Source organism: Rhinopithecus roxellana, chromosome 2 (genome assembly GCF_007565055.1).
Source record: "Rhinopithecus roxellana isolate Shanxi Qingling chromosome 2, ASM756505v1, whole genome shotgun sequence".
Classification (NCBI taxonomy): domain Eukaryota; kingdom Metazoa; phylum Chordata; class Mammalia; order Primates; family Cercopithecidae; genus Rhinopithecus; species Rhinopithecus roxellana.
This window is the reverse complement of record NC_044550.1, coordinates 40,539,746-40,556,818: the sequence shown is the minus strand read 5'-3', so window position 1 is coordinate 40,556,818 and position 17,073 is coordinate 40,539,746. Positions and strand designations below refer to the sequence as shown.

At 36.0% G+C, this 17,073-nt stretch overlaps 1 protein-coding gene across 1 annotated transcript in view; it reads right to left on the bottom strand.

Annotated features, from left to right (window-relative positions):
• The window catches only part of TMPRSS11D (transmembrane serine protease 11D), a 62,933-nt gene that overhangs the window by 6,841 nt on the left and 39,019 nt on the right, over positions 1 to 17,073 (bottom strand). Inside the window, exons 4-7 of the mRNA XM_010365547.2 lie at positions 14,983 to 15,050; positions 10,451 to 10,608; positions 7,342 to 7,380; positions 5,480 to 5,657 (exon numbers count right to left, since the gene is read on the bottom strand). Coding sequence (XP_010363849.1) covers positions 5,480 to 5,657; positions 7,342 to 7,380; positions 10,451 to 10,608; positions 14,983 to 15,050 — 443 coding nt within the window. The remainder of the gene's footprint in view (positions 1 to 5,479; positions 5,658 to 7,341; positions 7,381 to 10,450; positions 10,609 to 14,982; positions 15,051 to 17,073) is intronic.

Below are 17,073 nucleotides of genomic sequence, written 5' to 3'. Positions count from 1 at the left end.
GTCTAAAGAAATGGAGAAGATTTTAGAAAACGTATCTTGGGGTGATCTTGGTGTTTTTCTACTCCAATGAAGTTATGCTGATACTTTAATGATAAATAGCATAACACAAATATCTTTGATTTCTCTTTTGTCCATACCTCCCTTCCCATTTAAGCAACTAAGAAACCTGAAATAATAAACATTTTAGATTTAACTAATTTCTTTCAATTCCTATCTTTTCCTTTAGCCAGGAGCACCATTTAAATAGCAGTGATGACAAGGGGCATTCTTATTACTGGATGAATAATTTTTCTGCACTAAGTCTGATAATGGTTGAAGATCTTGGTGTGTGTGTGCATATATATACATATGTACATATGGGGTCTTCAAAAGTTCATGGAAAATGTATATTATAAACAAATTATACATGGATTTCAAAAATTTTTGCATGCAAATAGACTCATACTAACTTGTTATACTGAACAGGATCAGTTTGAGGCACTAAGAGGAGTAAGACGTGAATTTGAAAAGAGCTCTTATCAAAGCAACATGAATGCTGCTAAAACTGAAGCAAAAAAACATCAAATTTATGATGAAACTGGAAGAATGGTGAAATTATTTATGCCTTACAAAAAGTTTATGGGGACAACGTCTCCCCTAGTCATCAGTTTATGAATGGATAATCTGTTTTAAGAAAGAAAGAGATGTGGTTGAGGGTGAAGTCTGCAGCAACAGATCATCCACGTCAATTTGCTAGGACAAATTTCATCTTGTTCATGTCTAAATTAAAGAGGACCAACAATTAACAGTAAGAAACAATAGACAACACCATAGACATCTCAACTGGTTCAGCTTATACAATTCTGACTGAAAAACTAAAGTTGAGCAAACTTTCTACTTGATGGATACCAAAACTGTTTTGCCCAGATCGGCTGAACACAAGGTCAGAGCTTCCAGTAGAAATTTTAAACACTTCAGATCAAGATTCTGAAGTATTTCTTTGAAGAATTATAACAGAAGATGAAACATGGCTTTAGCAATACAATCTTGAAGACAAAGCACCATCAAAGCAATGACTCCAAAGAGGTAGAAGTGGTCCAGTCAAAGCAAAACCAGACTAGTCAAGAACAAAAGTCATGACAACTGATTTTTGGGATGCTGAAGGCATTTTGCTTGTTGACCTTCTAAAGGGTCAATGAAAAATAACATCTTCTTCTTATGAGAGTAAGAAAGTTAGCCAAAGCTTTAGTAGAAAAAGTGTCCAGGAAAGCTCCACCAGAGTTCTTCGCCACCACAACCACGCTCATGCTCATTCCTCTCATCAAATAAGGTTAGTTTTATGAAAGTTTCAGTAAGAAATCACCAGGTATCCACCTTTCAGTCCTGATTTGACTCCTTCTGATTTATTTTTGTTTCCTAATCTTAAAACAATCTTTAAAGGGCACCCATTTTTCTTCAATAAGTACTGTAAAAAGGTAATGTAAAAAAGACTGCATTGACATAGTTAAATTCTCTGGACCTTCAGTTCTTTAGGGATGGAATATATGGCTGGTATTACTGCTTACAAAAGTGTCTTGAACTTGATGGAGCTTATGTTGAGAAATAAAGTTTATAATTTTTTATTTTATCTTTTAATTTTATTTTCCATAAACTTATTGAACTCCCCTCATGTATATGTATATGTGTGTGTGTACAAGTATATGTGCATCTATATACATAGAGGAAGACAGAGATAGAACAGTAGCATGAAAAAAAAAGGACATTACCTTTGTGACCTAGGAATAGGGACTTTTTGGCTAAACAACAACAACACAAACTAAAAAGTAAAAAAAGAATGAATTCTATTAAATCAGAATTAGATATACTGTATCTAAATTTACCAGATGAATGAGAAACCATGGGAAAAGATTGGTAATGTTTACTGTCTAAAATTTTTGTAGAATATATTTTAAAAGTCTGTAAACCAGTAATAAATAAGCAGTAAAACCATTATAAAATAGGCAAAGAATATCAATGGCAGTTCATTGTAGGGGAGATCAAAACAGCTCTTAGATACATGAAAAGATACTCAAACTAGGAATCTGAGAAATTAAAATTATAAAAATGAGCATCTTATGTACATTTAAAAGACTGATAAGACTTAAACAAAAGAATAATACTAAATGTTGATGTGGAGGGAAATTGGACCTCTTTTGCATTACTGGTAAAGATTTAAGTGCCCAGAGAGTATTCTGGTGTATTAACAGCCTGCATGTGTGCTTCTGAAATTACTGGAGGTTTACAGAAAGATAAGCACAAATATTTTGTGTGTGCTCTTTGTGGCAATGGGAAGGTAGGTCATGCAACCTAATTGGATGAAGGAAATATGGTGACTGCATACCATGGGGTGCTATGCAGCAGTGCTTCAGATGAAAATTCCAAGGATTGAGTGAAAACGTTAAGAAACAATATTAGACTTTTACACAATGCTACTTATTTAAATTAAAGACATATACATACAAAAAAGCACTATAGGTTTTGTAGGTGCATGCATGTACCTTTAAGACATGTGTATTTCGAATATATTAGTATGAGGCATACGGGCAGAAGGAGGGCAGTGGAAGTGAACTCCAGGGATGACAGGAGGAAAAAAAATAAAATGAGAGAAATGCCTTGTACAGACTGACGAAAATAAGGATCTGTGATTTAGTGGGCTGATTAACTTAACATTGTTCCTAAGGGTTGAGTAAAAACAAAATGTAACCAAATAATACCAATTTAGGAGTTTTATGGAGATTAGATAGTGAAGTTAATACAGAAAATAAAAACTCTATGACCTGAAATACTTTTATAAGACACAGTAGTTTGTGTAAGAGTGAACCTGAGTTTAAAATTTTGAAGAAAAAACATTAGAAAACAAACCCATGATTGTTTTTATATTCAACTTCCTTTGCTCAGAGTCTTTACTCCCAGTGAAGGTTCTGAAGAGACTCTTCTTTCTTTCCTTCCTTTTCTCTCTTCCCTCCCTCTCTTCCTCCCACTTATTTATTTTCTTCCTTTTCTTCTTTTCAGCTAGTGAATTAGAGCATTGTTTTGGAACCAGTCACGTTTATATTTAAATCTTGGCTATGCCACATATTAAAAGTATTATTTATGACAAGTTAATTAATAGCTCTGAGGTTTATTTACATATAAAATGTGATTGGTGATACCTTCTCACACGATTGTTAAGTATTAATGAGAAATGTATTATGTCAAGTATAGTGTTTGGCACAAAGTGAACTTTCATGAAGGTAGCTATTATTTTCATTAATTATAGTTCAACAAGCCATTGTTAAGTGTCTACTTTGTATAAGGAATAATATGAGTGTCCAGGAATAAAAATAAAAGTAATTATGATCTCTTTCCTTGAGGAACTCCACACTAGTGAAGGAAACTGGCAAGAGGTAAGTCAAATATCACAAATCATAAGGACAACTGTTAAAGGCAGATAAACAAATTTCTGTGGAACTCAATGTAGAGGAAAGAGAATATCAGGGAAAGCTACATAGAAGAGGTGATAATTCGATAATCCTCTATGATAAGATCTCATCACTTCTATGTACTTTGATGTAAGGCTGGTCGTGCCCCAAACAAATGCTCACTGATGGTTCTCAGTGACAATCAGCTCTTTAGGGAGGGGCCCAATACAAGGTTCACGGTGTTTGTTAGCTTTAGCGGATCAATCATGGTAATGAATAGAAGGATGTGGGGTGGCAAAATTCAAAGTTCCATGGATTCCTTTGGTAATCATTGGTGATGTTTATAACTGTGGCTTTCATTATAGTGATATCATTTACTTAGTTTTTGGTGGTTGGGCCTGAATAGGGCTTAGAATCCAGTAAGGTTTCTATTCCATTCTTGGTTATGCTAAGTGCCTGATAAGTCCAGGTATTTGAATTCCTGGTTCCCACATTCAAGAGTATGATTGAAATCAATGCGTGCCATTTCTGCTTTTTGGCCTTTCAAGTGGCAATGAAGATTGAAATGTTTTGTGAATTTTATCTCTTGGGTTATTTGGGATGTAGTAATAAATTTGCCAATCTATATCAGAAAACTGGTAATTCTGGAAGTATCTTTTGAAATTTCAAATGTGTTCACTGCATATAAAAATATTAAGTTATACAATTACTATAAGAAAAATTCACAATAATTTGGGATTTCCTAAAACTTTAGTTCAGAAATGACCCTAGTCTTTTAAACCTTTATTCCTTCTAAATTTAACAAATACTTTTGTAACAGGCACTGTACCATGAAGTAGTGCCTATAAATCTGAAAAAGACTACTTAGAAATTATCAAAAATTTCATAAAATTCAAATAGAGATTTGGGAAATATATAAACATTCCAAGGATAAGCAGATTGAGCAGATACTCATAGGTAGGGAAATGTAGGAAGAGTCCAGGGCAAGAGAACAATGCTGTTTATCTGAAGCTCAAGGTACATGCTTTGAGAAATAAGACTGGATTGATCTGGCTATATAAGGCTTTGTGTGTGTGATAAGGAAGTCTAATTTATAGTAAGAGTCTGAGAAGAAAATTGATATGGTCACGGGCACACGAGTTCAAATCTCCATTATTTTTCTGGGTGAACTTTTTGAGTTAAGTTCCCAACAACTGTTGTGGTCTATGATGCCCCAGTAACAAGGCAGGTTTGAAACAAATAGATTTTAGTTATGCTGAAGTCTAAAATCCTTCTTTTATGAGCAATGTGAACTTTTCTTTTTACCAATAGGGTAAGTTTATGCAACCTACTCTCCACTGGCAGCATATCACCCTAGTGTTGGCAATAGTTTAGTCACCTCAATTAAGAATTCTTATAAGTTGCCTTTTTAAAAAAAATTTATTTATGCTACTCATTGTAATTGATCATTGTTTTTGTGCATTCTAATTCCAACATTAGAGTGTAAGCTCTTTGAAGGCAGAGGCAATACTTTGTTTATACTAGTAGCTTCTACAATATATAACACTGTGCTCATACTAGATACTTGATAATCTTTATGAATGAATAAATTAATGGCATGGGGTGGTCTCTAGGTTAGCCATCAGCTTCTATGATATAATGTGCAAATCTTCCACAACAATTCATTTTGCTAACATTTAACATACGTTTACATTAGTGTACTCAATGCTACCAGTAACACTAAGTCACGGATAACAGTGTTGTCCCTTAATTTGGAAAAAAAAACAAAGCTTATGGAGATTTAGTAAATTTCTTAAGCTTTTATAGCTAGGATTTAAAAAACATTCTGACATATAAATTTTTGTTCTTTACTGTGCTCATATACTATTACCTGAAACAGAGAAATAGCACTAAATTAGCATGCTAAAGGGGAAAAATGCTTTTCCTCTCATGAATAGGAAGAAAATTCTTATTGATTTTTTTGTACTGAATTATTTCTAGCTCAATTCAATCCTAGGGTGCAGTCTTCATGGCCTGTCTATTCTAATTGTTCCCAGATGGGTAGGTAGTGGTGTTCTCACCTTCTGAAGCAGTGAGCTGCTGTCAGGATCCACGTGTTACTGATCAGGCTGCCTCCACAGTGGTGGGCATTATTGACCCGTAGACTGACTTGCCACGGCCAGCTTCCCTCCGCAGCCTCAGTGCCTCCAATGATTCTCTGCTCAGACAATGTTATTAGGTCTGGACCGGCCCCACATTCTAATGAGAAAAGGGCATTCATGTGCTGGGAAGGTCATGATTCCTTTACATTTGGAAGAAACTGAAGAGTTCTTCCATAATTTATGACTTTTATGCCTTATACATTCTTCCTCAGGACATGCTGGACTTTCCAAAAAGCATGATCAATGCATTTTTACAATTCATTTGTGACTACTGTTGCTTATAGATGGCATTTTGGAGAATATTTCTGAATTTAGTTGGCATATGGGCTTCAAATTTTGGGCAGTTTCAGAGTTCCCTGGAATTCTCCATGAGTTGAGGTTAAGAGAGATCATTATTGAATGTGCCAGCTCAGGCCACAGACTCCTGGGAAATTTCCTTTTTCTCAATAGTCTTGCTATGCTCAGTGTGCTTTGTGGACCTGCAGCATGGGCATCCCCTGGAAACTTATTAGAAGTGCTGATTCTCAGAACCACATCATGGGACAAATCTAAAGCTGTGTTTTGATGTGAGGTTCATGCACACACTGAAGTTGGAGGAAAACTTGTCTCATCCAAAAGACTCCTTAGTGACTGCAGTTCATCTTGTAGAATCCAGTCCAAGACTGATGCTGTATTACCAAACATGCCCTCAAAAAGGAGCTACTATACCACAGAATATTCTTGAGGGTGACAGAGGGTTTCATTTAAATAAGGTTTATTTAAATGTTTTCAAAGAGCCTGTGACCACTCTACTGGCCAGAGCTGAAATGGTAGGCTGATCACCCGATTCCTCTTAACTCCCATTCCCATGATTTTCTTCTCTTTTGTGGTGTATTACTCAGAAATTAATGGTAAATTGCACAACTATTGCTGGGTTGGCTCTTAAGTAGTGCCCTGCTTTAATAGCACAACCACCTAAAGGCTTTTTTTCCTAGCAAATTTCCTGGATAAAGGAGGACCAGGCTTTCATTAAGATATACATATGTTCCTTTGTGGCATCTCCCAAACAAATATCCTAGTAAATTGTTTATCACAGTTTCATTAACAATAAGCATGAATTAAATATGTAGTGAAGCTGAAAAACACTGATGGGACTAGCATCACTTTGTAAAATCACTTAAGTACCTAAGATAGGCCAGCTACCAGTTACATTGAACTCATTTTTAACTGCATTTTTTTGGTCAGAGAAGTAAGTTGCTGTTTTCTAGGGATTGCATTTCTGCTATCCTAGCCTGAGAATACATAGGATGATGTTGAAAAGTAGTGACTTTTCCTTCAGGTTATAGACCCAAAGCTGAGAAGACCTCTCATAATTCTTTTTTATTATATTTTGTGATTAACCTGAATTCACAACAAAGCAAGCTACTCTGGTGTTTAGGAGAAGCTACATAAATGGTGTCATCAAACATAATTTGTAAGTCTGCAGAAATGCCACTTTAGAACCAGGGCAGTAAAAGCTTCTCAAAGCTGCCAAGGAAATTTTCATGAGGCCAATTTTGAGTACAGAGTGGGTAGTCCTCCACTACAACTTCTTCCTTTTTCTAAAAGGAAGGGGGAAACCTAAAGTCCATTGCATGGGGCACTTGGGATCAGCACTGTCTTGTTTCAACACCACCTGAGTGATCTAAGATCAAAGACATCAACTTGATAGACACTGCCCTGGCCAAAAGTACACAAAAGACTTGCACTTTTACTCTTTATGATTTGGCAAATTATAATTACAAAATAATTTAAAAACTTACCATTAATAAGCCAATTTGCTGCAGCCTGGTCAGTAAGTGCTAGAATTTAAAAATGAGAATAAGATAAATACAGTAAAGGCTGTAGATCATTTCACCATAATTTCTTAAAGTACAGTACTCAGACAACAAGAAGCAGAATTACTTGTTGTAGGGGGGCAGTCCTCTAAAATGCAGATTCCTAGGCTCCCTTTCAGACCTGCTGAAACAATCTCTAACTCATGGGCCCTACAAATCTCTTTGTTTACAACCTTTTCCCAATTTGTTGTTATGCATACTAAAGTTCGTACTTTAATTTCTCATTAAATACTTAGTAGGTATCTCTTCTTTCAAGGTACTCAATTTATATGGGAAAACAGAAACATAAACAAGTCATTGAGATGCAATGTGATAAATGCTATAAGGGAAGTTAATTTATCATGTACTTAAATATATGTATATTACTCTAATGATACCATTCTATAATAAGTGCTGCAGATTTAACCGTGAGCAAAATATAGAGGACTTGCCCTCATATAATTTACAGATAGAAATTAATCAAGCAATCATTCAAACGAATGTAAGTGCAAAGTAGAGAAAAGAAAAAAGAGAATAATTAATATAAATTATATGGAGGAGATAACATTTGAGCTAGAGGAAATAGCATCTGCACTGTATTTTGAAGATCTGAAAGGAATTTTTCAGGCACACAAGAGGACAAAAGAGATTTCAGATGGAAGGTATAGTGGGCACAAATGCTTGGAGGTGTAAGATGTTTGTGGACCAATAAAGTAAGGAGAGCTAGAGCATGTGTTGTGTTGTGTTTAGGGAAATAGAGGGTGAGCCTGGAAAGGAAAATATGTCAGTATCAGATGGTAAAGGTCTGTCTATTTCAATTTAAGAACGGCATACAAGACCGTTTTCTCTGCATGTCCAACACCCATATCAAATGCATTGTGACCCAGTTTTATCCAAAATTTGCCATTTTTTCTTTCCTTTTAGTAAAATGACACCACTTCCAAAATCTGAAACTGTCTCAAACTCCTCCTTTCTCATCATTTCCACATCTTATAATCTTCAGATTCTGTACCTCTGTCCTCTATGTTTTGAATTATTCTCTCCTCTTCATTCCTTTTGCTACTACTTTAGTTCATGCTTTCATCATTTGACATCAGTACGGTTACAACAATTTTCTAACTGAATTCCACCACTTTTGCTCCTTTTCAGTTTATGCACCTCTACCTTACCAGACTGATCCTTTCTAAAAAATGTTATGTTAGATTATATCCTTCCTTGATTGTAATTTTTAATTGAGAAACCCATCATTTTTATTTCCTGCAAGATAAATTAAAACTTTTCAAGACAGGTTTCCATGCTCTCTCAAACCGATTTATCCAAAGTTATTTCCCACTAAAAGTTTCACAAGGTTTGGGTATCATATTTGTTTTGCAAGCTTCAGTGGAGCCAAATCATACTTTTGGAGAGAGAACATTTTAAAAAGCTGGCCATTCTTAATTTTTTGAACAAAACAGACTTAGTTTGAATCCTGACTGCCTCATATACTGACTGTGTCAGCCTGGGCAATTTATCTCTTCTAAGGGGGACAATAAAACTATCTATGGGATATGGTTGTTGTAAGGATTAATCAAGAAAAAAATTCATATAAGGCATTAAAACCATGCCTAAAAATAGTAAGTTCTCATTAAATAAGTGTTTTGATGATGATGATGTGAATGATGAACACTAATCAATCTTTCCAGCAGGCCCCTTTCTTCATTGTTCTGTCAAAGCATCACGTTCGGTACAGACTATTTTCCTTTTTCACGCTTTCCTTCTCTGGCAATTTTCTTTCTCTCATCTCAAAATATGTAAATCCTACCCATATTTCAAAGTCAAAGTCCATTCTCCTTCATGAAACTTTTGCTAGATATCCTAAGCACACTGGTCTCTTTCTTCCCTAGATTCCTGCAGTGGTCACTGCCTGGGCCTCACACTGGGCCCTTGATCGTATTCTATTTTGATTGTCAACACTCTTGTGTTGGAATATCTTTCCCTTCAACTAGATTATGGGCTCTGGAGGTGGAAACTGCTGTTATGTTACCATTGTATCACCATACTGTCTAGTATAATGCTAAATAAATAAACACTCAGGAAGTGCATTCATGAGAATTCCTTAATGTGTGGAAGCAGAGGTAATATTCAACTACCTAACAAACTGCAGTGCATGAGCATCAGCCAGTCATAAAAGATGCAATCAGGCTATGGAGTTGGAGCAGTGTCTTAGAGTTCTTTGCTTTGCTAAGCATAACTCTTCAGCTGCAGGGGCAGTGGATTTGAAGCATCTCGGAAGACAACTTTGTGGGCCTGATGCAGTAATTGTTTACTAACAAATAGGAAAGCATTTCAATATTTAACAGTTAGTACATCTGTAACTGGTACCTACCAGTCTAGTGTGGGAATCATCAAAATCCTTTTAATCTTGAGCTCATAGTGAAGAAATCATAACTTACTAAACTAGCAGAACGTGACCAACTTGGAGGAATGTCCTTAAATTCTATGCATATATTATTTCTTTTATTTCAGTCATGCAAGAATTATTTATTGAATATGTGTTATATGATGGAGACTAGGTGGTAGGAGGGTAGTAGGATGAAGAAGTTTGACTGGTTCTTTTTTTCAGGACGATTATAGTGTAGGATGAAGCCAAACAATACAAAAATTACACAAATAACTTTGTAATTTCAATTGTGATAAATGTTACAAAGAAAAATGAAGAAGCCTCTGAGGTGGATCATTAATTAAATAGTTCTCTGACCTTGAGCATCTATGTACCCCTCCTATGTCATATCCACAAATGACATCTGACAGTAACATCACTCATAAGGAATGTTGCAGGGATAATTAATGATAATTTTTAGCAAATAAAATTTACTATATAAATGCCAAATGATTCTTTAAATCTTAGAATGTTTTACGTTAGAGAGCTATATGGCGTATTTAGCTTTTTAATGTATTGTTTTCATAGTTTAGTTTCAAAGAAAGAAAAGTTAGCCTCTCAATTAAAATGTGAATTTGAATTGGTAAACTTGAGGGATATGGTGAAATAAAATTGTTTATGAAAAATTACACTTACATGTTATCTCAGTTGAAGAGTTTATTTCCAGATTTCCAGAGTTATTTAGCATTTGTTGTAAAACAGACTCAATTCTGCTTTTCATTGATGCTCCATTGTTATTTCTAGTGAATCGAAATTTCATGACAATATCCGCTCTCACACCACTACCATCTTGACTGTAAATCATAAAGATATTTTAAAAAACAAATAACATGACACTTTTTCACCATCCTGTTTGTATACTCTTCTTGATTAAACCCCTTTAAAGCATTCATTTGTGGAATTTAACTTTAGCTAGATCTCTGTAACAGTGTTTGTATACATAATACTATATCACGATGCTATCTCACAAATTTGATTTCAATGCACAGAACATTGTACTCACTATAGAGAGCTGATTTTGAAGTTATAATGCCAGAATTTTACAGTGTAACTTTGGATAAGTTATGTAAGTTTCTTGATCTTTCTATATCTAAGTCTCTTCACATGTAAAATGGGTTATGAAGATTAGATGAATCACTATATGCAAAACTTCGAAGAAGAGTCAATAATATACAGTAAGTGTACTATAAATATTAGCTATTCTTAGACTTCTCCAATGTTATTAAAATTAATCTCCTTAAACAAATTCATAAAGTGATGAGATTCTAAATTTGTGTGAGAGACTCAATTTCTTGGTACCTGGACCATTCATCTGGCTACAAAAGCAAATTTTAACTTTTGTCATATATTAAGATTTCATCAATCATTTTAATTAACGATAAATATTCCTCACAATAAACCTTGGTGACTTGATTAAATATTCTGATTATCTAAAGCCTCAGTAATTTCTATTTTCTTCCATGAAAATTACCTCATAAACCAGTTTCTCTACCTAACATTGGCTATCTTCTCTTCTGAAAAAGTACGTTAAAGATATTTGGCTTTGAGGCCCTCATATTCTCTCTCGGCTTCCTCCTCTCACCTCAATGACCAGCTGTAACTTAATATTCATTCCAGATACTAATCTAATATTTATTTTTAAAAATGTTAGATAAACAACTTCTTGTGCTAGGCACTATTCTAAGCTTCAGAAATTAGCTGTGACCAAGATTCACAGTTGCCATGTGGGTCTTGCAGTTTAGATGTAGAAACAGGCACTGAACAAATAATTACCACCGCCATGTCTAGCAACATGGAAGCCTAAATAATTTTAGAAAACACTTTCTGTATAACACAAATAGAAACGATAGATAATATATAATAAATTCCATTTCAAGTGCAAAACTGGGCTCACAGAAAAGTAAGGAAAATCCTGGAAGACCAAAAATAAAGAAGAATATGAATAGTATGTGGTAAGACTAGAATATTCCACAGGCTTATGTTTAGCATTTACATAGAGGCTGGAGATGGGACCTTGGGCTAGTGCAAAATAGGAAGTTGAACTTGAGGTTTTAGAATAAGGCCAGGAGTCTCGAACTAAACCCCACAAACAGCATGAACTAGAATGAAAAAAATATCGGCCGGGCGCGGTGGCTCAAGCCTGTAATCCCAGCACTTTGGGAGGCCGAGACGGGCGGATCACGAGGTCAGGAGATCGAGACCATCCTGGCTAACACGGTGAAACCCCGTCTCTACTAAAAAACACAAAAAACTAGCCGGGCGAGGTGGCGGACGCCTGTAGTCCCAGCTACTCGGAGGCTGAGGCAGGAGAATGGCATAAACCCGGGAGGCGGAGCTTGCAGTGAGCTGAGAACCGGCCACTGCACTCCAGCCCGGGCAACAGAGCGAGACTCCGTCTCAAAAAAAAAAAAAAAAAAAAAAAAAGAAAGAAAAAAAGAAAAAAATATGCTCATCATCTCATAAAAAGATAAATTTATCTGTTTCCAAGATCCAGCTTTAAATTAAGAAAAAAAAAAAGAAGTATCACCTGAAAATTCATAATCATGGGCCTGGCTGCATGATGTCTGAATCTTCCTGAATACTCCCAGAACCTTTAAACTAAGAAATTAACAACAACAACAAAATCCATGTGCTGCTGATTCCTCTAGAATGTCTGACAGATGTAACTGCTCTGGAGGTAGATGTGTTAAGTCTAGGTTGTACAGGGTCCCAAGTGAGATTAAATTTAAGCATACAATTTCAATGGTAAACAACACATCATGAGGAGTGTATTAGTATTTTCTCATGGAGCTATAAATAACTGCCCAAGACTGGGTAATTTATAAAGAAAAGAGGTCCCCATGGCTGGGGAGACCTAAGGAAATTTACAATCATTGCAGAAGGAGAAGCAAACCCATCTTTCTTACATGGTGACAGGAAAGAGAAGAACAGAGCAAAGGGGAGAAAAGTCCCTACAATCTAATCACGTCCCACAAGGTCCCTTCCATGACATGTGGGTATTATGGGAACCAGAGTTCAAGATGAGATTTTGGTAGGGGCACAGCCAAACCATACCAAGGTGGAATCAAAATAACAAAAAGATTATCCTCAAAAACTTCACATAACAGAATCAACAGACAAGTGATTATATTTGAAGTGACAAATGACATAAAAGATGGAATCATAAAAAGGAGATTAAGTAGAAAACATTATTTTTAAAAGGTCACCTAGTATCTGATAACACAACAGAGTGACTATGGCCAATAATAATTTAATTATACATTTAAAAATAACTAAAAGAATATAATTGGATTGTTTGTAACACAAAGAATAAATGCTTGAGGGGATGGATACCCCATTTACACAATGTGATTTTTATGCATTGTTTGCTTATACCAAAACATCTCATGTACCAGATAAATACATACAACTACTAGGTACCCACAAAAATTAAAATAAGAAATGTTTTTAAAAGACCAGGCAGATTCTCAAAAGAAACAAATAGAACTTTCAGATAGGAAATCATACTCATTGAAATTGAAAACGCAATAAATGGGTTACACAGAATACAAGTCAAAGTTGAAGAGAAATTCGTTATCTAAAAGAGATAAAGAAATTACACAGAATCTAACATAGATAAAAGATAAAATAGAGGTTGAGAGACATGGTAAAGTTCCATGTAAAGCAATGCTAAAAAGGAGCCCAGAAAAAAATAAAGAAGCAGTCAAACTGGAAGAGATCATGAGAATTATCCACGTGATGGTACCAAGTAGATGGCTGCATATATTCATGTCTAAAGAAAAAAGAGGACTGGCCTAGAGATATAACTTTGAGAGCACTCAGCATATGGGTGGCAGTGAAGGTCAATGAAAGGAGAGAGTGTGACCTGAGAAGATGAGAGGCCTAGAGCACAGCCTGATGTTCAGCAACATATGAGGAATATACAAAGAAGTAAGACCTAGTAAAGGAAACCAAGAAGGAATAGCTAGGGAGATAAGGGGAAAATCAGAGTGTACAAGGCCATACAAACCAAGGGATAGTTCTATTTCAAGGAGTGACAAGCCAACAGGACGAAATACTGTTGAGAGGTCCAAGAATAGGACTGATGTGGTTTCTTTGGATTTTGTTATTTGGATGTCATTGTTGAATTGGCAAGAGCAGTTTATATTTTGTGATGGTATTGAAGCCATGTTGCAGAGGATTGAGTGATAAGTAGGAAGTGACCGAAAAGAGAGAAAATGCAGAAGGCTCATGTAGTCCTACAGGTTTTCAGGGCTTACTTACTTTTGAGCATTAGTGGCTGATACAGATACTCACAAGAAAGTACTACGTGAATGTGCACTGAATTGACTGAGAGGTGTTTTGGAAAATTTCCTTCTCATGGACTCTTCTTACCCCTTTAACTCCTCATCAAAACTTACCTGACCAGACATGTGTGCTCCAGATGCTTACTAGGTGACTCTCCAGAGAGTAAGAATTAATTTTCTTGTGATGCTAGTATTTGAAAAAGAATTGGTATAATTCCTCTTCTGCCAAAGAACTATTGCATATTACTTAAAGGCTAGAGCAATGTGGTCATTTGAGTCATTTACAGGAGAGTCAGTAAAGGTGACTATTTCAGTTGGAAAGGCCGGTTTTATCACATCATATTTAACTAAGGCAGGAATGGCAAATAACTAGTATGCATGCTGCTACTCCTCCTATTATTAATTCATGACAAACACGCCTTGGATTTGGCCATAATACCCTTTCATTATAGCACGTCAGGCAGATAAAACCAAAAAACCACTTTTGATGATGGTCATAGTGTCTTGATCTTGGATGGATACACCCAAGCCACAGCATTGTACAACTCCAGGAAGGACTATTGACATAGGCTGCACTGTGAGTGATATCCACTGGAGTTTTACAATAGGATGACTTTGTTACTGTACCTTCACCCCAACTCTCTCTCCACCCCTTCTTCCTCTTCCCAATAAAAATAGATGTAATATGGTTATTTACATTAGTAGCTAAATAGATCATATGTTTGGCTTTTTTGGCATTGTTTTTTAAGATGACTAAAATACTATTTTCATAATATTGCAACAACTTATCTGAACATGTCATTTACTATTCATTCTGTGACAAAAAGTCAAATATGCCACATTGTATCTATAGTTAAATACTTTTTCTACAGTTCCACTCACCTCAGTTTGACAACATGGGCTCTCATGAACTGGTTTCTTAAATTTGATTCTTTGAATGTTCTAGTAATCTGTAGAAAGAAAGAGGGGAGAAACTCTCTGTAATTACAGTTCTTCTCCTTCCTCTCAACCTTGCAACATGAGACATGTTAATGAGGAGTAGACAACTGAATTTTCACTTTAGTTCAACCCAGTTCCATTGTAAAACACATGGGATTGATTTGGACAGGTTCTGTAACCTTTTGATGCAGTACCTATTCCTTTATCTGTTACCCAGAGATGATGCACGACAGGATGGGTTTTTGCTAGAAATCATTCTAAACACATCAGGTGTTTTACTCAATGAGAGGTTATGTTATATGGCTTGGTGACTGGTCTAAAGGCTTGGGGCAGGAGTCATGCTAGCATGAGGGAAGTCCACTGACACAACTCAAAATGTGTGATCCCAACAATTGCTTTTAATGGATGAAACCTGATTAAACCAGACTAAAATGAGTAGCAATGGAAAACTTGAAGAGAAGGGGAGAAGGAAGCAAAGGGCAGTCTTTTTTTTTTTTTTTTTTTTGTCATTTCTGATTCATACCTAAGCATCAGGGACTATTTTTTTTTAGCATTAGTTGGTAATATCTTTTTATTTTTTAGAAATTGAGTCTCATATGTTACCCAGGCTGGCCTCTAACTGCTGTGTTTAAGAATCCTCCAGCCTCACAGGAAACGTAGTGGGGAAGAGGGGAAAAGTGGTGATGGTTAATGGGTAGAAAAATATAGTTAGATGAAATGAATAAGATCTCACATTTAATAGCACAACAGGGTGCCTATTCCAAGAGAGGAGTTGGAATGTTCCTAACACAAAGAAAGATAAATGCTTGAGGTGATGGATATCCCAATTACTCTCATGTGATTATTAAACATTATGTGCCTGTATCAGAACATGACTTATACTCCATGGGTACGTACACCTATTATGTACCCATAATAGTTAAAAATAAAATAACATAAAAAAGGGTACTCCAACCTCAGTCTCCTGTGTATCTGGGACTACAGGTGTGTACCACTGTGCCTGGCTCAGTTAATAATTTATTGGCCAGGCGTGATGGCTCACGCCTCTAATCCCAACACTTTGGGAGGCCAAGGCGGGTGGACCATGAGGTCAGGAGATCGAGACCATCCTGGCTAACACAGTGAAACTCCCTATCTACTAAAAATACAAAAAATTAGCTGGGAGTGGTGGCAAGCACCTGTTGTCCCAGCTATTTGGGAGACCGAGGCAGGAGAATCACTTGAACCTGGGAGGCAGAGGTTGCAGTGAGCCGAGATCACGCCACTGTACTCCAGCCTGGGCGACAGAACGAGACTCTGTCTCAATAATAAAAATAGTAATAATAACAATTAATTTCTTAACCAAATCATAACTATCTCTTTGAATCACTACTTGGTCCCAGCAAGGATGTTTCTCCTGAGGCATAACATTCAGATTCACAGTCAACTGGAAGTGCTGTGCCTGATACAGTTCTCCTGAGATGCAGGGTCAGATGTATTGTGGTTTCATTAAGAAGAATGGATTATGCTGGCTTATACTGTGAGGTGGCACCTAGGTGGATGTGGATATGAAAAGGTGAAGATAAGAAAATTAACTAGCATAGTGGGTATTACATTAAGCCAGGATTTGAAGCCGATTCTTCTCAAAATGGTAAAATTTATGCAGTGTCGATTACACCACAATATATCTTACTTTTTCAATATTCACTCCTATAGGATGATTGATGTCAGACCAACATGATTCTTAACCAAATGATAACTTTCTGGGTTTTTTTTTTTTTCCAGAGAACATTTGAACAACTTTAAGAACAACGAGACTGTTGGTTTTATCAAAGTACTTTATGTTTCTTTTTTAAAAATTCAAGAAATACTAGTAAGTATTAAGAAGAAAGAAAAAGTCAGGCCAGGCATGGTTGCTCACATCTGTAATCCCAGCACTTTGGGAGGCTGAGATGAGTGGATCACTTGAGGTCAGAAGTTCGAGACCAGCCTGGCCAACATGGTGAAACCCTGTCTCTCCTAAAAATACAAAAAAAATATTAGCCAGGTGTGGTG